Source organism: Convolutriloba macropyga, chromosome 14, assembly GCF_964194025.1.
Source record: "Convolutriloba macropyga chromosome 14, txConMacr16.3, whole genome shotgun sequence".
In the NCBI taxonomy this organism is placed as follows: domain Eukaryota; kingdom Metazoa; phylum Xenacoelomorpha; order Acoela; family Convolutidae; genus Convolutriloba; species Convolutriloba macropyga.
In genome coordinates this window covers 35,939,230-35,960,356 of record NC_134481.1, presented here as the reverse complement: position 1 = coordinate 35,960,356, position 21,127 = coordinate 35,939,230, and the positions used below count along the sequence as shown (strand labels likewise).

General features: G+C 34.5%; 1 protein-coding gene across 2 annotated transcripts in view; it reads left to right on the top strand.

Annotated features, from left to right (window-relative positions):
• Window positions 1–20,679, top strand: part of LOC142352996 (COP9 signalosome complex subunit 8-like) — a 30,375-nt gene extending 9,696 nt beyond the window's left edge. For both annotated transcript variants that reach the window (XM_075405166.1, XM_075405167.1), the window contains exon 3: window positions 20,354–20,679. In XM_075405166.1, the coding sequence (XP_075261281.1) occupies window positions 20,354–20,621 (268 nt within the window). In that variant the 3' untranslated portion in view covers window positions 20,622–20,679. The remainder of the gene's footprint in view (window positions 1–20,353) is intronic.
• The last annotated feature ends 448 nt before the right edge of the window (window positions 20,680–21,127 follow it).

The following is a 21,127-nucleotide window of genomic DNA, read 5'->3' as shown; positions in this document are numbered from 1 at the left end:
TTTGGAGTTCACAGAGTCTGTGGTCTGTGTCAGCGTTTTATAGGTCTCTCCTGGCAAACTTAAACAAAGTGGACCAGAAAAAGCATATTTTGTGCCATTTTTGATGAAAAAAAGTCCAATTTCGAAAATTTTATCAAACGTTTTTGCCAAAAAACTTGAATCCAACAATTCAGCAGCGCTCTTCTATCTTTAGCGAAAACAATAACACTATCAATAAAAATTGTATCGTATTTTTTATATTAGCAAAATTTAGCCAAATCTTAGCGGAAATTACGGAAAATGTGAATAAAAACTGTCGAATATTCACAAAACTTTAAACCACGAAAACTCCATGTAAAAAAATAAATTCGAAAAAATCTTTGAATTCAATATTCTAGGATGTACGTGCTTTCTAATGATACCACTCACAACTTTCTACGATGAATATATCGATCGGCCAAAATTGACTGAACAAAAAAACCTGTTGTATATAGTTTCTCCCTCCCCACTAAAGTGGGGGTCGGAACAATAATTTTAAATTGATAAACAGATAATTTAAGATAGAATTTTCTCCATAAATCATCAATGGAATTAATCAGGGGCATATGATTTTGTATAAATTAGAGCACCCGAGATTATTAAAAGAAAAGCATTGTTTTCTTTATGATGTTTCAATGTCGGCAACAACAACAGTTTCTTCTACGTTTGCTGGCGTTTCCAATGTTTGTTCTCGTGAGTCGCCCCTGTATTCCAATGATTCGTTTCGGACACCAATTTGTCGGTCTTCAAGTTCATTATCCACACTGTCCATGCTCTGTAGTGTCCCTCTTGGCGACACTTTGTAATGTCCTATATTTTGGTCACGCTCTTTTCGTCTCAATTCACGTTTGTACCTCACTATCACGAAAGCGGCAAGCAACAGCATAAGGAGTATGGTACCAGAAATCACTGATCCAACTATTATGTAATACTGAGGAACATCGTCATTGGTTTCATCTACTGCAGAATCGGTGTTTTCCCCCATTTTTGTAAATGTAGTTTTTTTAACAGGTGATCACTTCAACAAAACTACTCGGATGTGAAAGTTGCCTGTTTTTTCAGGTGTGTAGTTTACGGTATTGTAGAAGTGTATAATTTGCGTCATAATCGTTCTGTTGCAAGTTGTTTCGTTTGCGATTGCGAAGGTCTAATTATTAACTATTAATAAAGTAACAGTAAAGACTACTTTACGTTACCACTTGATAGAAGAGCTGAGAGATCTATTATGCATAATATTGTGCAGCTCGTAGTCGATGACCATAAGTTTAGTTCTTATGGTAGCACCGTTGTTTAAAGTGCGTTAAAATACGCTCATATATTTGTGTTGCTGGTATTTGTTATTTTGAACTCTTTAGTTTTTTTAGTTAATCTAGGTCTGGATGTCAGCCAATATATGGCGGTCATAATATTCTCTATTTCCAATTGTGAGAAACTTTTTAAAGGCCGTGTTTTTAAAGCCCGATAAACAACAATTTGCTGAAGAACAGTCGGTTGAGCTTGAGTGAAACGCTGTGAGAAAACTTCAAAACTCTAAATGTTTGCTTGAAAAGAACAATTTTTCTTTGCTGTTGCAGTCTTATCGCACACGATTCCGATTTGAGTGTTATCTTTGATTCAATTTGCAGTTTACTTTATGTATAATATGACAACTCAAGATTTAGGGTAGAAACTTTTCGCCAGCCTTTGCAACGTTTTGATCGTATTTTTTAAACTTTTTTTGGCTCATTTCTTAATTTTTTTTCAAAAAAAACATTAAGTCAGCTTATTTATGCATAAGATGACCTCAAATTCAACAAAAAATCTTTAAAAATTGTTTTAGCACTCTGCTTGTGATTTCCGCAGGCGGCGGACTGTCGGTTGTGATTTACACAACCATGCACACAGGGCGCAGGAGAGCAAAGAAACATAATGTTTTGATTTGTTGTTGGTGATTTCCGCAAGCAACAAATAAAAAAAACAATTTAGCACTGTTATATCGTAATAGTTTAGTTTTATACAAGAAAAAAATAAAACCAGACTGTAACGGCAAGGAATTGATAACGAAAAGTACTCCTACGTCAACAATGACAAATAAAAGAATGTCATCCGAGACAGTTCCAATTTGTTCTTCAAAACATTCGATCAGTATCTAAGAACCTAGACGAGTTCGAAGTTTACATTAATAGCTTGTCTAAGAAACCCGAAGTGGTTTGCCTGACAGACTTGGTGAAATCCTAGCTACAACAATAACTGTTTGTCTTTGAATGGTTATCAAACAATTATATCTAGCAATCGTAATAAAAGAGGTGGAGGTGTTGCATTCTTCTTAAAAAACAACCTTCAGATAGTTAAAAAATTAGAAACGAATTCCGTTCAACTACTAACAGTTGCCATCAAAACAATAAAAGAACAAATCTGGTTTTCGTCTATTTATATGCCACCAAATTGCACTAATGAAGCCAATTTCTTGACGGTTGAAAGATATCTTGACAGCCTAATGGTTGACCCAGAAACAAAACACGTACTTTGTGGGGATTTTAATGTTAATTTTTTATTAAACAGCAAAAAAGCCGAAAGTTTAAAAAGCCTTTTAGCCGGAAACGGTCTCAGTATATCAAACAATAATGAGCAAACGAGGGTATCAAATGGCAGAGGAACGCTCATTGACGCAATATTTTCTAACTTTTTTTATAGAAAGAAAAGTTAAATCAACCTGTATAACAGATCAGCACACGGTAGATGGCTTTCGACCTCTATGGCAGTCCAGAAAAGTATCTTATAGCTCTAAAAACTCGTAATTGGCAAAATCTAAATAATCCAATTACATGAGAAAGACTCAAAAAGGATCTCAGGTATCAATTTGAGGTACACAGAAGTAGTTTAGAACTCTTACCAATAGACAACGCCTTCAAAAAATTTAACGAAATGCTCACTGAAGCATTAAACAGTCACCTCCCTGAAAAATATCGTACACGAAAAAAGAACAAAAATTGGATTGACAATGAGGTTAAAAACTTAGCGACGAAAAAACGTTGTCTTCCAGTTTTTTAAGACAACTTTTTTTCGTCGCTAAATTTTTAACCTCATTGTCAATCCAATTTTTGTTCTTTTTTCGTGTACGATAGTTTTCAGGGAGGTGACTGTTTAATGCTTCAGTGAGCATTTCGTGAAATTTTAAGCATTTCGTGAAGAGCATGTCTTAAGAAACTGGCAGATGCAACTGGAAGTCCACAAATTAACGCAAATTTTCAGAAAACTTATATCTTAAATCGCTAAAAATCTTAAATCGCTAATCAGATCTAAAAAACAAATTTTTTATCAAAATCTACTTGAAGCCGATTCGGTAAAAAAACAAACATTTTTTCAGCTTTATAGTTCTTTAGCCGGCAATTCAGAGTCCTCTAAAGTTTTTTGCTCACAAAATAAAGTAGAAGAATTTAACGAGTTCTTCTCAAACATTGGGAAAAAGTTAAATGCAGAATTTTTAACAAGAAGTTCCGTCACGATAGAAAACCAGAGTCAAAGTATGTTTTTAAAATCGATATCTGAAAATGACGTAAAGTTCGCTATCAACAATTGTAAAAATAAATATAGCCTTGATTGCTATAACTTGAACTATTTTTTCATTAAAAAAGTTTCTGACTGTTTAACAGCTCCTTTACAACTATTGTTTAACAGATGCATAGAACTTGGACAATACCCAGAGAGTTTGAAATTTGCAAAAGTAATACCGTTCTTCAAAAATTGAAATAAAGATGACCCATCAAATTTCAGGCCCATTTCGTTGCTACCAATCGTAGGGAAAGTCTTTGAGCGGATTATATTTGATCGAATTCAAAACTACCTTAAGGTTTTTGAAATTCTCTCAGATTCACAATTTGGCTTCAGGCAGGGGAAGAGCACAGTTGATGCTATTGCAACCTTAATAGAGGAAGTAAGATCAAATCTTCACAACAGCGAAAAAGCAAATGCACCTTTCTAGACTTAAAGAAAGCTTTTTATACTGTCGATCACAACATTCTACTGCAAGAGTGTTATAGATATGGTCTACGTGGTCCAATATACAACATTTTAAAATCATATTTGTCCAAACGAATGCGATATACCTTAATTGGAGATAAAAAGTCCAAACTGAGGCTTGTTTATTATCTACATGACTTGAGCTTGTCCCAGAAAATATCAAATGTAATTTTATACGCCGATGACACTGTTGTGAAGAGGAGAAGTTCTGCATCGAAAATTGACGACGATCACAACAAAGCACTAGATAACGTCAATGATTTGCTCATAAAATACAAACTAACGCTGAACAAGGAAAAAACAAAAAGCATGTTTTTTTTAAAAAAAAATCAAGAAAACTCTGTGTCCAGAATCATTAAAAACACTGAACTTGAGGAAAAATAAAGTTTCAAATACCTGGGCATCACGATAGATAATGAACTACGTTTCTCAAAGCACTCAAAGCTTGTGGTCACAAAACTTTTGTCGAATTGTTCTATCTTCTATAAACTGAGAAAAGTTTTGAGAGAATCACAGATGATAAAAGCATTTAGAACATACATACAACCAATAGTACAATACGGAGTCTTGATATACGGGTCAACAACAATCACAACAATTAGGGAAATAGACAAAGTTGTCAAACGTATCGTGCGGCTAATTTTTCATCGAAAAAAGTTTGAAAGCACTTACGAAGAAAGAGTAAAACATAGGAACTATTTAGCATCAGAGTTACATGCCTCTGAGGTACGTAAGCAAACACTAAAAAACATAAGGGGACATTGTATTATTTCACCAATTTCAAAGGGTTTCTCAATGCAAAACTGCCTTGAAAAAGCAAGCGGTTGATTAAAAACAAAATAGCTCTATGTAAAAATCTATTTCACAGTTTTTTAATAATAGTTTATATAAGGCGGCTCTTAAGAATCCTTCTAGGTTACGATTATGAAGTAATCGAAAAGATTGAAAACATGTCTAATGCCGAAACAAAAAATTTCTCTCATCATTTTCTAGATAATTATATTTTGGGTAATGAGGACATATTCAGACTGTTGTATGAGATTTAATATCACAACTCGAAGGCGCTCCAAAACCAGAATACTGATTTTACTGCTAGGTTTAATGGTAGCTTGACAAACAGTGCTTCCTCTTTTTTTCTTGTTGAATCACTTTCATCCAGATAAACTGAATGAGAACGGCCATCGTCCCAATAGTGCTCTCCCACAGTCAAATATGTGATTGTATTTGTAAAGGTAATTGTGAAGCTACTTATTGACTGATGGAAACAATTTATAATCATTATTATTGAAGTTAAGCAAAGCCAATATTTGCGAAATATTGGCCCTTTTTCGTCATCAAAACTTTCCACGCTAGGACCAATTTCTTCGTCATTTTTTTGCCTTTTTGCAATTTCCCGACAAATCTAGATTCGGTTTTGCAAGTACCTCAAAACCCAACAGTCGGAGGAACAACGTGGTTTATTCCAAAATAAGGCAGAAAACTATTTTTCTGGTTCTTTCCACAACGATTAGTTAAAATCATCGTTTTGTGAGAGGGAGCCAGCTCACCACACTAGCAGCCAATTCGGATTATATGTTGCCCAAAAATGGTCCGAAAATTTTAGCAGAGAAAAATTTTTATCTTGACATACACTAGTAGAATAGAAGTGAAATAGCAGAAGCAAAGTCTGAATTTTAGCTATTTCTCACCAATTGGTTTATAAATATCTAAAAGCCCAATGGTCGGGACAATATTTTCCTCATTAAAGTTCTTTAAAAAAATGTAATCTGAGCAACAAAAAGATGGTTCCGCGTATGTGTATAGAAGATATAATTTAAAAAACCTACAGATTTATTTATTCCTTGATGTTTCATATTGTCACGGCAAGTCAATAAATCATCAAGGTTGGCACAGCATACCGAAGCAATTTAAAACAAATAAAGTATTCTTTTAAAATTAATTACTTTCTGATATTAAACTTTTTGAATCAGTTATTTCGTTTTGTTTGCTTAATTAAAATATCTGATGCTCTATATGTTCAAAGTTCAATTTTAGCTGTTTGTGAGGCAAAGAAAACTGCTGTTTTAGTTTTCCATAATTGTGTTTTTTATGCAAAATTGAAACCATTTTTAATAGCAGCCGTCAGCCTCTCAAACGGTCAAACGGCTATTATTTAAGCGCTCTCCTTTTTACAATCCAAAGAATTTTTACAATTCAAAGAATTTGAATTGTATTGGGGCGCTGTCTTTTTTTAAGATCTGTTCACACATTTTCATGATTTTTGAAGTCAAATTGGAGTAGTGATTTTGGTCACGCCGAAACAGGAAGTGGGGCGAAAAAGCGAGTGGTTTTGCGGCGTGAATTTTTCCGCTCTAATTTTAAATTAGTGAGAAAACGTCGTTTAGCAAAAATTAGCTTGCTCGCTAGTGGTTTTTTGTTCACATGCGTTAATTTCACTTTAATTTTTTCTGTTTTTTCGATTTTTGGATCGGATTTTCTAAATGTTTTTCAATCCATTCATAGTTCATTCTAGGCCTAGTTTTTTGTTTGAACCAAATTTCCATTTCTCGTTAGTGGGTTTTTGTTCACATGCTGCATTTTGACATTGATTTTCTGGTTTTTTAAAAATTTTATCTGATTTCTTTTTAGAAATGGGGTTTTTGCAATTCACTCATATTCCATTCTAGGTCTGTTTTCTTGTTTAGTCAATGTAAAATCTTTACGTCAGGACTTGTCCTGCTATGTTTTTTAATTCTTTCCTCTTTGATCACGTTTTACATAAGTCACGATTTTAACGTTTGACTTCTGACTTACTTCACTCACTGTTTCAACTGAATGGATTTTAAATTTTTTCATGCATTGAATTACGCAATATAGTAAATACTGTCAAAGTCAAAAGAGCAAAATTAAAAGAGATGGGAAAAACCGATAGAAGACCGGTCATTTATTCCTTGAGAATTAGGTTATCAAAGTTCACAAGTGTTTGCTAGCTGATTAGTTTCGAAGCTGAATTAAGTATAGTTTTAGAATCTAACTAAAGTGCGCGCCAAATTAGAACACTTTTTGACTGAACAAAAAACAGAAAATTCAGTCAATTTTTGTTCCTTTTTTCTTTTTCTGTTTCATTCCCGATGTGCATAAAGCGCGACAACGGCGGCTTTTTTCCGGCAATCTGCCGTCTTATACTATTCGAATAGTTATAAAAATGAAGTTTTCGGAAAAATTGTCCTCGGTTTAAAAGTTAGGTGGCAATTGCTCGAAACATTTCACTTTCAACTCATCTTTCAATATTCAATTTTGTCAACCCTCCTGTTGGCAATATTCTGCTTGCTTTTCGGTAGTTGGTTATTATCGTTTCAGAGGTTAAAGTTAACGAAAAAAAACTTTTGAAGAAAATCTTTAACTTGTACAGAAAATTGTTAACCAATTGGGTAACAGAAATGCTGGGGCCTTAGCAACTATTACAATATTCAGTTTCCAGTGCGTTTTTTGAGCTAAATTTTTTCGAAATACAAAGTTTTGACCCCGGAAAAACATTTCGACGGCTTTTTCTTGGTTTATCCAGCTATGTTTTTAATTACTCTCAAACGAAGTTTTTAGCAATTATATTAATCCTGTTGGTATTTTTATGCAATTTTTCGCTTGGCCAAGTGTTTGCTAGCTGATTAGTTTCGAAGCTGAATTAAGTATAGTTTTAGCATCTAACTAAAGTGCGCGCCAAATTAGAACACTTTTTGACTGAACAAAAAACAGAAAATTCAGTCAATTTTTGTTCCTTTTTTCTTTTTCTGTTTCATTCCCGATGTGCATAAAGTGCGACAACGGCGGCTTTTTTCCGGCAATCTGCCGTCTTATACTATTCGAATAGTTATAAAAATGAAGTTTTCGGAAAAATTGTCCTCGGTTTAAAAGTTAGGTGGCAATTGCTCGAAACATTTCACTTTCAACTCATCTTTCAATATTCAATTTTGTCAACCCTCCTGTTGGCAATATTCTGCTTGCTTTTCGGTAGTTGGTTATTATCGTTTCAGAGGTTAAAGTTACGAAAAAAAAACTTTTGAAGAAAATCTTTAACTTGTACAGAAAATTGTTAACCAATTGGGTAACAGAAATGCTGGGGCCTTAGCAACTATTACAATATTCAGTTTCCAGTGCGTTTTTTGAGCTAAATTTTTTCGAAATACAAAGTTTTGACCCCGGAAAAACATTTCGACGGCTTTTTCTTGGTTTATCCAGCTATGTTTTTAATTACTCTCAAACGAAGTTTTTAGCAATTATATTAATCCTGTTGGTATTTTTATGCAATTTTTCGCTTGGCCAATTTTTCGTATGACCCATTTGATTTTTTTCCTCAAAAACGAGATAAACAGGGGGCGCCCGGCGGGCATAAAGCGCTCTTAGAGCCTTTCAGCTCATTAGTCTCCAATTATGCGATTCACAGAAACTGTTTTGGAGACTTATACTTATGGTGTGAAGGACGGTTGTTAGACGTTGACCCCCCCCCCCCCACCCCACATCAGCCCCCCTCACTTCACATCCCCCCAATCCCCACCCCTGCACATGGTTCAGGCCGTGAGGCTCCCGTGCAGCCGAAGACCCCCTCCCGCGATTGCTCCGACCCCCTCTGCGCTCACCTCACGCCTCTTCAATCAAGCTGAAGCTAGCTTCACTAAACCGCGGTTAGCTACTGACGAAGCCAACAGCTCGCCGGTCGTTTGAGAGCAATTCGCCCGACGTTAGTCGGTTAGTTCTTTACTTTTAGGCAATTAATATCTGGTGAAATTACAAAAATGCAAACAGGCTCTTGAGCATTAAATATTGTTTGATGTATTGTTTTTAGGGACCAGCAGTAGCATTTAGCTGTGAATTGGTTTGAATGTCATAAAAAACCAACTACTACTGTTATAAAAAATTTTCAATTACTTTGCAAAATCGACGCTTTTCAGATCAGAGAACGTAGAATTAAAATACAATTGCTTAAACAATTGGTCGCCGTGTTGTTAATTGTGATTTTTAGAACAAAAAGCATCTGTAAAGGTTGAGTCCTGAACTATCTATTGAGTCCAGTATGTCTTAGTGAAGAGTGATCCTGCTTGATATATGGTTCTGGGTTCAATTATTACCCATTTACGTTCACTTTTTACTTCAGCACGTTTTCGGTTAATGTTCCATGCCGGTGTGTCTCTCAGGGGCTCTATAAGGTTAAACATGGTTTTCTGTACATGTGAACCTTATCAAACATTGCGAAAACAAAATATACGGTGATAAAAGTTTAGAAATATTTTTAGTCGATAAGATAAATCGATAATTCTTTGCAATATTGGCATGTTAGTTTGAGGTTTTTGGATCTAACAGCGTGAAAAAATATTGACAATTGATTATGAGAAAAATTTTGACCTTCTTTAACACTTCACCAGTCAAAATTGAACTTTTATATTTTTCTCGCCTTCTATAATTTTCGCGTTTGTTCGAGAGTATTCTTTGACACTCTCATTCCGAAATAAAGTTTGTTGTTAAAATCAAGTGGATGTAAGATTGGAGAGCACAAGGGTCTGATAGCCGTGTCGTTTATGCTTCTGTCGACAACTCATAAAGAGAACTTATTTTGAAAGAACTTCTTTTTGCGCTCATAAAGAAAAATTTACTATTCTACGGCGCCGGAATTAAATTAATTGCCCCACCAGTCGTTCGAGAGCACTTTAATCGACTTCAATCGTTTTATATTGGCTAATTTTTAACAGGTTGTTTTGTGTGTTTGTTTTGAGACTATCATAAATCTCAATGTTTTGGTTCTTGCACTTTATTTCTTCCATTTTTTGGATATTTGTGATATTTTTAATTTGCTATTTTTAATCTTTCTTTCTATCACATTTGTAGGTGCATTGTTTTTTTCCGACGATTCAGACTTCTCATATCAAATATTCAAAGTTTTCGTCGTAATTGCTGCTGAAAGCCAAATTTTTTTCTAAATTTCTGTTGTTCTGAATAGCAGAAATTGATTATACAAATTCAGTTGATCACTCTTTTTGAAGTCAGTTGTTGCGCGCATAATTTGGTCTCATTTGGTTCTGTAACTGCTCTTTTAATTTAACCCATTGAATTGATAACCATAATAAGCCGAGATACGCCCCCCCCCCCCCCCCCCCCAAAAAAAAAAAAAAAAAAATCTTCAAATAGTACGCTTAGCGATCTGTTCTGTTCAGGTTACGAATTTGTTGATTAACTATCACTATTAGCCAATCACTTAATTGTTTCATTTCGCGTTTGGGTTTTCAATGAAAACACCATTTTTTATTGTCTTCTAAAAAGGGTTTGGGTTTCTTCCCGAGCCAACGAATTATAATTAGTTCATGGCCATGAGATTTGAGCGAGCAAAACCGTCAATAAATTTACTTCTGCATAGAAATTTAAAAATACCAGGTATTCACGTGCCGCGCTTCAGTTTTTAGCTATGATGTCCGCATTAATAATCAAGCCCTAAGCGAAGATGAACGGCAAAATCAAACAACAAACATTAATTACATTAAAAAATTTATGTCCGTTCTAAAAAACAAAACTTAATAACAAAGTCAAAATAGCGTCAGATAAAACTGAAATAAACAAAACAAATTGTAATTCACCAGCAAAAAATGGTTATTAACCAAATTCATAATAAAACTTGGTAACAATTAAACAAAAAAGAACAGAAACTTTTAAGTTAGAAAATTCGCTGAAATTAAAAAAAAAACAATTAATTTCAAAGTAATGAAAACCATTAGGAATCAACTAAAATATCCCATAGGTTTACAAGTACGAATGCTTCTATAGAAGGGAATTAACAACTCTTGGTATTCAATTTTTTATGCAGTTACAAAAAGAACAACAAATAGACAACAAACTAAAAATCAATTAAAACTTGTCAGAAAATGCTTTGGAAGCCGTAAAGCCATACTTTGCCCCCAAAATATGTTCAATTGCACCTTATCGAACACCAATAATGTATTATGTAGCCACTCGTTAATGAAAATAAGCAACAATTAGACAAAAAGTGAAAAAATGCAAAATTATGTAATACTTGTTTTTTTTTCGAAAAAAATTTATTTCCAAAGACATGAAAGCCATTAACTACAAAATGAAAAAATTGAATAGGTTCGTTTATTCCTCCAAAGGAGGCCCTCGAGACTTGCAATTATCCATAACAAGTCTTACGTCTACAAAAAGAGATATGCCAAAAATCAAGAATTAATTGACTTTTTTTGTGAAAAACCCGTGTCGAAGACAGTAAATTCATAACGAATTCTTTAAAAACATTAGATTTTGTGACACCAATCCCTTTTGACACCTTTCCTTGACAAAAATAATGTCATCTTTAACCTTTAATTAACGAGACCAGGTAACAAACAGACCATAAATGGAAGAAAACTGCGAAGTTTAATTTTTTTTTTCATTTTGGAAAACAATTGTTTTGAAAGTCATGAAAGCCATTATCTATTTTCTAATATCAGAACATCGACTCATCTACTCTTTCAGGAAAAGCCAATCAAACTGGGTCATTGTACAGGAAAATTAATACGACTCGAACGACAAAGTAAAAACAACAGTTAAAGACAAAATTAAAAAATTCAATTAAATTCTTCGAAAAAGTACTGTCGAAGCCGTAAAGAACCACAATCTATATCGTTAAGGATTTAAATATTATCAATTGTGCGCTATTTTGAACGCGAAAAATGTGATATATGAACTGACAATAACGTGATAATTTGACAAAACTAGAAAACATGAAAAATGGGCAAATACCTTAAGGCGTAAAACCGCAATAAAGACCAAATTTGAATTCAGCAGAAAGAAGAGAAAGAAGGAGCACTCTTTGATTGCTGACACTAAGCTACAAGTTGACCAAATTAAGAGAAAAATGGAGGCAAAGTTCAATATGCCATTTTTTATTTAAAAATCAAGTATTTTAAAAGTCAAAACGACCATAAGCTTTCAAGCAATCAACTATATAAATTAATTTTGAGCTTTTTAGGAAGCCAATAGGACCTATCACTAGTGAGCTTTGATTTGAAATGTTCTGTTACTTAATTAATATAAAAATGATCGATTTTTTAAAATAAAAAACCGATTGACGACAATCCGAATTAATTTTGGATTGTAACGGTCCACGATTGGTACAGAACTAGTCCTGCTAATGCAGATTGTTCATTAGGAATATTGAATTTTTGGATTGTCATTGATATAGATATGTTAGTTAAAAAAATCAAAAATACATGCTGCTTTTTTGATAATCAACGAATAAAGTTAGCAAAAAACGGCAATGTTTTATTTACAGAGCACTCTCAACGGAAGTTGAAGTGGAATTAGCCCCTTTTTCAGTCTACAAATATTGTTTTAGTGGTGTTTGGGTGTGCACTTCCTGCAAATTTAATCAGAATGGACTAAAGAAACTTATTTCGTGCTGTTTTTGATGAAAAAATCTAAATTTTGTGAAATATTTAGCCGGAATTTGTGACCAAAAAAATTCAATGAAAATAGCCGACAATATATTTTGTCTTTAAACGTAAAATCAACAACATTTTTTGGAAAAATTTTATTAAATTTCATCAAAATTGGCGAAATTTTAGGCAAAAATTCCGAAAAAAGTTGAATGAAATCAACGGAATTCACTCTATTTTCTCGAAAGTTTAAACCTCTATATCCTGTCAAGAACGAAAATCAAAAAATCTTTTTAATTCCATATTCTACGCTGAACAAGCTTTCTAATGATACCAGTCTCAACTCTCTACGATGAATATATCGATCGGCCAAAATTGACTGAACAAAAAAAAACCCATTTGAGTATATAGTTCCTCCCCCTCAAGAGGGGGTCGGAACAAAAAATAGGAGCGCATTAACTGCTAGAACCACGGTGTTTATTGAGAGATAGCATTAAAAATTGTGTTAGAATATAGGAGGGTGAACAAATTGAGGTGAAAAAGGTGGATGTTTACACCCCTGCGTCAGTGACCCCACAAACTAGTCACCGCCCTACATTGTCGGTTGGATGATTCCCTAATTATGTTAGTTGTCTATCTCCAGTTAATGTTGATTTTTCAAAATGTTAATTTTTCATTATTTATGTTAGTTGGATGTCTTTAGTTAATATTAAATTTTAAAAATGTGAATTAGCCTACAGCTGCGGTGTTTTTGCCATTTCTACTAAAAGGCTCTTTTGTCACCGAAAGTAGTTTTTGGAGATTCACTTTTTAAGTTTGGTGTCGACGAGAATTTAAAAGTGACCATTAGTTGACGCCTCAAATTTGCCATTTATATTTTTTATTCACTCAATTTTATCAACTACCGTTGTTTTAACAAACATGGCGTCTATTTTTGTCGCTTGCAAATATTGATCTATTAACTTCTGACATAAAGGATTGTGATTTTTGCACTGAGCATTCAACGAAAGTTGAACATCTATTAATATATTTTTAATTTTTTTACCAGCCGTCGACCTAGCTGTTTCATGCTTGCCACATAGAGACAAAATCCCTGATAAGCTTCTGGTTTCTCTTAATTTTTAGTAATTGGAATTGGGTTCCTCATCGTATTCAACAATACTAAGGCTGCAATTCAAAGATTTTGTTCCCTTTAGCTGCTCGTTAAGAAATAGAATGATTAATTTCTTCCTTGTTATTGGAGAAAATTGTTGTTCTGAGCGAAGTGCTTTTATCAAAATGGTTGACGAATTCATTTAACTTCTACTGCATTCGAAAGTTGCTAGTTTTTTTGGATTGAAAACTGATTTATTTATCTCAAACGAAGCTTGTAGCAATTATTACGACTAAAAGTGGACGATGAAAAGTCAAATGCTGTACGTGAAAACAAGTGTTTAGGCCATTTTACTGAACAAAAGTCTAAAATCAGAGAAAAATTTGCAGTAAATTTTGTTCATATAATGTTCTGAGATGGAACAAGAAAAGTAAGTCTGCAAAATTTTAAGCTGAGCGGGCAAAGCTTTAAATCCAACCTTAATGGTTTCTCTCACAGATTGTAGTCGGTAATGGTGTTCTTGAGACCATTTTTACCAGTTAAAGCAATTATTAGGATTAGATGAAACTTTGCGTTTTGGAGTTTCTGTTGCAGTTAGTCTTTTTGGTGTTCAACTGGCTTCATTTGACAGGAATCAGATTTATGGTTTTTTAAGACAATTGAATAAACCCCCTCAGTCACCCCCCCCCCCACCTCAACACTCGCATTGTCCACGCTCCTTATCTCGACTTGAAGCCCCTCTCTCATCTAGCCTTCGCAACTCATCGCTTGATCCCCCCGCACATTCCGGTCAAAACCCCCCACCCATGCTAGCATCCCTAAGCCCCTTTTGGCGACTACAGAAGCCAACAGCTCGGCGGTCATTTGACAGCAATAATTCGCCCGACGTTAGTCAGTTGATTTTTATGGGTTGCAATGTGTAGGTAGTCATTGATTTGGGACTCTTGGTGTATAATTTGTGGCTGTTGTCTTTTCTATGCGATTTTTCGCTTGACTCTGTTGTTTTTAGAGTTTGACCCCTCTCCCTTTAACCCCCCCCCCCCCCTCTTCACTCCCCCCACCCACTCCACCTCATTCCACCTGCAACACGGAACTCTATCCGTTATACGTTTAATGTTGATAAATCAAACTGAATTATAAGTTTAAGGTTCACTCAAATTCTTCTTTTGCTTTTCTCTCATATTTCGGATACTTTTGTGGCTCTACACAACAAAATGAGCATGCAAAATGGTGTTGTTAATTCCATGTTTACGTATGAAGTGTTTGTTGTGACCGCATTGTTTATGATGCCAAGTGGTTGCTGTGTGTCCTTATTCTCAATTTGGCGGCTATTTGAAGCCTTGTTCAGCATTGATGACATCTGGGAGAGGAATTGTGGAGAATTGCTCTTTGTTGTCAGGTGAAAAGCGTGGTCATTAATTATTCGAGTTTGTTACCACATGCCAAACTACACAATGCTCATGAAATAGCACAGTTCGTGCGCCATTATTGCTGCGTTCCGTGCCTACCCTGTTTTAAGTGACGCGTTCGCACGCTGAGTTGTGAAATAAACGAAACGCAAAATTATTGCTGTCATTAAATGTAGAAAACGATGAGCTATGTAATGCTGTCAATGCTATTGCAGCTTTTTGATGATATTAAAACGTAGAAAAACTGTTGTGCTTTGCTAGCCGCGATTTTGTCAAAATGCCCTCTTATTGCATAAAGTTTTCTAGGAATGTTTCGTTCGAGCATTAGTATGTCCTCTCGTTTGTTTAGAAGATCGAAATCTGTTTAGTGTACAGTTCCATGCTTCTCTTGAGGCGCAAGTATGTCGGGGTTTTAGAGATCAAAAAATTTAGGAAATATTTTTGAAAGCTAACAGATTTTTTACTGAATAAAATATTGAACCGATTACAATTGAATGCAGAATTGAAGGTTGTTATTTTCTTTAATTTATCAATTGAGCAACTGTATTGCGTATAACCAAGCCGACGGTCAAGAGAGCCGAAAACGTGATCAATTTTAGACTGCGGAAAATGACCATCATATAATTGCAGGCTGAAGTGATGTTCAATGACACCCAATGTAATCTGGTCTGTGTTTTGGTTGTGATGGATTCTTATCAGGTCCAAAAGGCTAGCCATTGGTATTGTTAGATTGTTTCCCTCGCTGACATTTTGTACTGATAAAGCAAAGATGCAATATCTCATGGTTCAATTGTGATTGCTTGAAATTTTTATGCTCTTATTTCAGCAATATTTATTTACTGGCTCAGATATTTTAAGAATTAAAATTTCAAAAAAATTGTCGGCTCTGAAATAAGTCGGCATAGTTGCACGTCTTCTGCCTCCGCAGCTCCGAAGACTCGATTTGAAACTATCAGAATCGATCATGAGGTTATGATAGCCAAGCACTCATCATTTTTGGTAAATAATGCTATGGGCAATTCAGGTATGAAGGGATAAAAATTTGCGTGCGTGACTCATTTCGAATCCAGAGGGAGAGGCCTCTGTACTTCTCATTCGGCTTTTTGTAGAGTGAGTTCTCTTGCGCTGAACCGAATTAATTGGCTAGGTGAAACCCAACATTTAAAACAGCCGAATATAAAGAGGAGTGTATTAAAGAGTTTTTCGATTTCTTACTACGTCAGGTAGAAATTTGTTTCGCTCTGCCTAATTTTGTATTGTTTTCTGTTTTTATTGTGCGTGACATTTGTTTGACTTAGTTGCATATGAACAGCGTAATTTTGCTTAATTGGCATATGAGCAGTAGCTGTCCAGCAAAACAATCTAAAATAAACAGAGTCAATTTTGAAAAGCGAAATCAAAAATAGAAACAAGACAAGGAGATTCTCTAATGTGCGATAGTCTATAATCTTCCGAACCTGCTCATTCACAGTCTTCTCTCAATTTTCTGCCAATATGAGAAGAGATAAACTGCTTTTAAAGGCAGTTGATTTTTTTTAACTTTGATCAAAAATCTTAAAAAGGACAGACGTCCATACAAAAAGGTGCTTATACCAGTGAAATCGAATTTCTTTATTTCACTAATATAAACTCAAACTAACGAAACGACAGATGAAATCAACTCTAAAGGAATTTCCAAGTAAATCAAACAATTTTATGAAATTTTGATTTGTTTTGAAAATCTTAAATCAGAAGTAAAAAATGGCCTCTTCACTCGCTTAAAAATCTGAATTAAGAATGCAAAATCATCAAATTGAAATAGAGGATACCCAAGCTATATAATCATGAGGCAAGTTGGTATTGAAGTAAGTCATGTTTGCTCCTGAAACTTATCAAAAGATTGCTCTAGCAAACTGGTTGTCAATTCATAAACAAACATATGCAGAATCAAAAAACGGAAAAGATCCGGAACAAGTGCCGTTTCTTCAAATTTTTGGTGCTAATCAAGTACACCCTCGCCTTAATTTTCAAAAAACTTGAGCCACAAAGCATATGCCCATAGAAATGAGTATGATTCAGCTAGGATATCTTGTTATGGCGATTATTTTTGACAATACAATATTAGGCTAAAATTTTTTCCAGTTTGTTATTTTGAAGCTCTAAGCCGAGCGGAGCTACAGTGCGGTGCTCTTGGTTTTTTGTTTTGTCGTCTGACGCTCATTTTTCTTTTTACATTTGTTCACACAGTTGTGCTGAAAAATTCAAATGTTCTGAATTCAAATGTTCTGAAATTTTTTTCGCCTCTAACTGCTTTTGCGCGTGTGACGTCAGTTCCCTCTCTCTCTCTCTCTCTCTCTCTCTCTCTCTCTCTCTCTCTTTCTAGAGTCGAAGTTTTCAGGTCATTTGCGTGATTAGATCTCAATCATACGTTACTCACCTATCTCAGGAAATTGACTTTTTCACTTTTGCACTTAAATTTAATTTGAGTGATATTAATGTGTAATAAAGGTCCCTAATAAAAAAAAGCTTCTGCGGCATGAGTTTTAGCAAGCTTTATTAAATCATCGCTGAATGTTTTTGAAAAAGCTTTTTGAGCGGTGCCAATAACTTTTCAACTTATATCTGTATCTGCTTCTATCTAAAATATGTGGCCAGCAAGTCTATTTCCCAGCTATTCGGGCAATATGCCGGCTACGTTTATTTTTGAAAAATTTAAAAATCACTTGATTTCAAATGAACACGTTCAGATGACTAGTTTATGCATCTTCAGTAGACTGGTTGGAATTTTCAGAAATCAGAATAATTGATGAGTCCAACTGTAAAAGCCAAAAGTAAAAACCAAATGTGTACCAAACTAAAAAGTTCTACAACTTTTATTACAAACTGTGTCAATTTTAACTCAATGAAAAAACACCAATGAAAAGAGAAATCCGGATTCAGTCATGCTTCATTATTGACTTATGAAACTTCAATTAAAAAGTGGAAGTTCCGGACAATAAATATAAGAACTAAATTGGTCAGAACAAAGTTCACTTATATTTTTTAAGACAGTGTACGGTCATCACGAAACTATTAGCTCCAGTCATTCATCAGTTTTTTGCCACTTCTGCGATTAATGAGATTAATCATTGCTCAGACTTTAACAAACCAATCTGAAGTAAAAACTGAAACAAATTTTGAAAAGAATTCAGTACCAAAATAACAGTTTCAGAAAATAGACTTGATATGAGTTTTTCAGACCTTGATAGACCAGCAGTAAGAGGTCTCAGTCTTTGGAGTTAGTATCAGTATATAAGATCAAAAAAGGGATGCAGTTTACGAAATTGTACTGAAAATAGTTATTGTCAAAATCAACAAAATCATTAGTTGCCCGGAGCACAATTGAGACAACTACATTTATGCACCATTAGAACAAAAACATTTTTTTTGCTAGACTGAGCAGTTGTCTTTTGTCTTTTGAAAACTGAAATATCTTCTGAAAAAAAGACAGAAAAAAGGAAGACGTGTACAAAAAGCGGATTAAACCAGTTATCGAATTTTTAAATTCTTTTAAGAAGCTACTGAGACAGATGAAACGAAAGGCAACTCAACAACAAACTAAGTAGTCATGGTTCATTTTTTGAAAAAAATTTAGCGTCCAGTCATTAAAAAAATCATTAGCTATGAATTGATCATCTTAATCTTAATTTGTTTTTTTTTTACTGAAATTAATTAGACCTTTCATTACTCAGACGCCGACAAAACTACAGAGAAGCAAAACTATTTCAACAAATAGCTTCAAAGTAACCAATGCCATAAACTATGTTTTCTGAACATTAAATACGTAATTAGACCTTAATATGACCTGTCCGTATTGAGACTCAATAACAATACAAAAAGAACAAAAAAGCGATTGGTAAAATTTAACTGAAAACTTTTAGTTTCAAAGTGAAAAAATTGTTAGATGCCCACAGACCACTTCTGACAACAGCATATGTTCACCATTAATACAAATTCATCGCATTTAGAAAGAAAGTAACAAAAAACCAAAACAAGTCAAATGACCGCAAACAAATATCTTTAAAAACTGAAAAATTCTACATCCAAATCCAACCATTTTTTTGTTAAAAAAAACACGATGCGACCCAAGAAAGTAGTCTCGATGTCGCTTCAAAGTCACTGAAAAACGGAAAAATGGAATTAAAAACAATATTAGCCAAACAGTTTTTAAAATGTTCAAGAAATTTTCTTTGAAACCTTTAAAATCTTTAATTATTCTTTAAAACCTCGATAACTTCGAAAAAGACGAAGTTTTGCAAAAACCTCCTTATTTTCACACTGTAAGTTGGACGGGATTTCTGGAGATACCAGTCAGAACTCTCCACGATCAATATATCGATCGGCCAAGACTGACTGAACAAAGAAAACTGTTGAGTATATAGTTCCTGTCCTGCCCCAACAAATGGGGTCGGAACAATAAACCCGTAGTCATGGGAGTCAACAGCATCTTTTTTCTGACCAGATGCCGGGTGTGTTTTTCAATTGTGATTTTTTCATATCGAGCCTCACAGTGCGTTGAGGTATGAGCATGTTTCGTTATAGTTATAATATATTGGGCAAATTCGAATATAGACTCCATGATCTCGTTGATTGTCCACCTTCATTTATCTTTGTTCAGCAACGAAATTAAGTGTTTCCTTTTGCTCGGAGGCATTGATGTTTCGATCTAAGATATGCTGTTTAATTGCTCTTGAAAGAAGTTCAAAGCAATTTTTGTAAACGTGTTGGTCTTCTTTATGCAAATTTTTGCTTGACCATTTTGCGCTTTTCTTCTGGAACATTTCTTGACTTCTCAAGTGACTTTTTCACGCTTTCGTTCTTCATTTTTAAGTGATCTCTATTGCTCTCACTCCGAAGTAAAGCTTGTTGCTAATATAAAATCGGTTGCAGCATAGCAAAAACAAGTGGCAGATAGCACAGTCGGCATTGCGTATGAATATGAAGCGGGAGGTCAATGGTTTTAATCCCGGTGGGGCTAAATTTTTTTCTACCGCATGTCGTTCGAGAACAATTCTTTTTACATTAGTCGGTTTATGTTTATATTAGTAGAAAATTTTCTCGTCACATTTAATAAATACTGATTTTTAATTTACTAAGTAGTTTTCCTTATCAATAATTTAGCTCCTTTTTTTTCGTATTCGGCTTTTTTACCTTTGGTTGTCTAAGAGGTTACCTTATGAAACTTTTGTAATCGAGAATGAGATAAATTTGCGTGGTTAAAGACTCTACGTGGTAATTCAACATTTAGCATAATTGAGAGAAAATTTTTGTATTTCGGTTTTTAAATCTGGTCAGATGTCCGGATTCTTAAACGGAATCTGTTAACTTCTCTGATTGAACGTGTTGCTTAAGACACTTCGTGATAGTTGACTAACTGTTCATAACAGTTTTTTTTTCACACCTGTGTATCTATCGTTTGGTTTCAGTTACATCAGAACCCTCGAACAAACAGTGCGGCAGAACTCAATTAATTTAATCCAGAAAGCATACGGTGTGATCAAACTGGATGTATTTTGTGAACTAACGGGTTGCCGAAGTGAACAATCAGCAAAAGAGTTGCTTAGTCAACTTGGATGGGACCTCAACTCTAAGTTTGTGACCCCGAAGGGAACCCAAAATGACAGAGTTTTAAGCATTGAATTCGAAGATGAACTTTCGAAGCTGACAAGAATTATTTCTGCAATTGAAAACTGAGGAATTAAATGATAAGATATACAGTATTTAGTTTTGTTTTAATTTATGTTTGAACAAGTTTCAATCTGCGAGCTTCAAGTAGAGGTGAATATTTCATAAAAGTTAACTGAAAACTGGTGCGGTACAGTGGAAACTGGTAGTAATGGTTGAATGACTCTGCTTGAAATCACTTAGAACTTCTGGCGTTTATCGAGAACCGCGAAGCGGTTTGAGATATTAAGTCAAAATTTTGGAGTGACTTCTGCAGAGTCACGTAACCATGCTTAAAACACGAAGCGCGCACGTTTTAAAATGACGAAGTCAACTTTCTAAACAGAAACTTCTGGCATTTTAACTTCTGGTACTGCAGGCTTTCATCATTTTACGTTTCGTTTTCACAAGTTTCGTTACAAGACTTACTTACAGACACGTGTGCTTCGTTTTGCCCAGTATTGCGCACAGATGCACCTTAAAAACTGGGGAGCTACTCTGTCCCCCAGCTTAGTGGGAATATCTGTTTTATGACC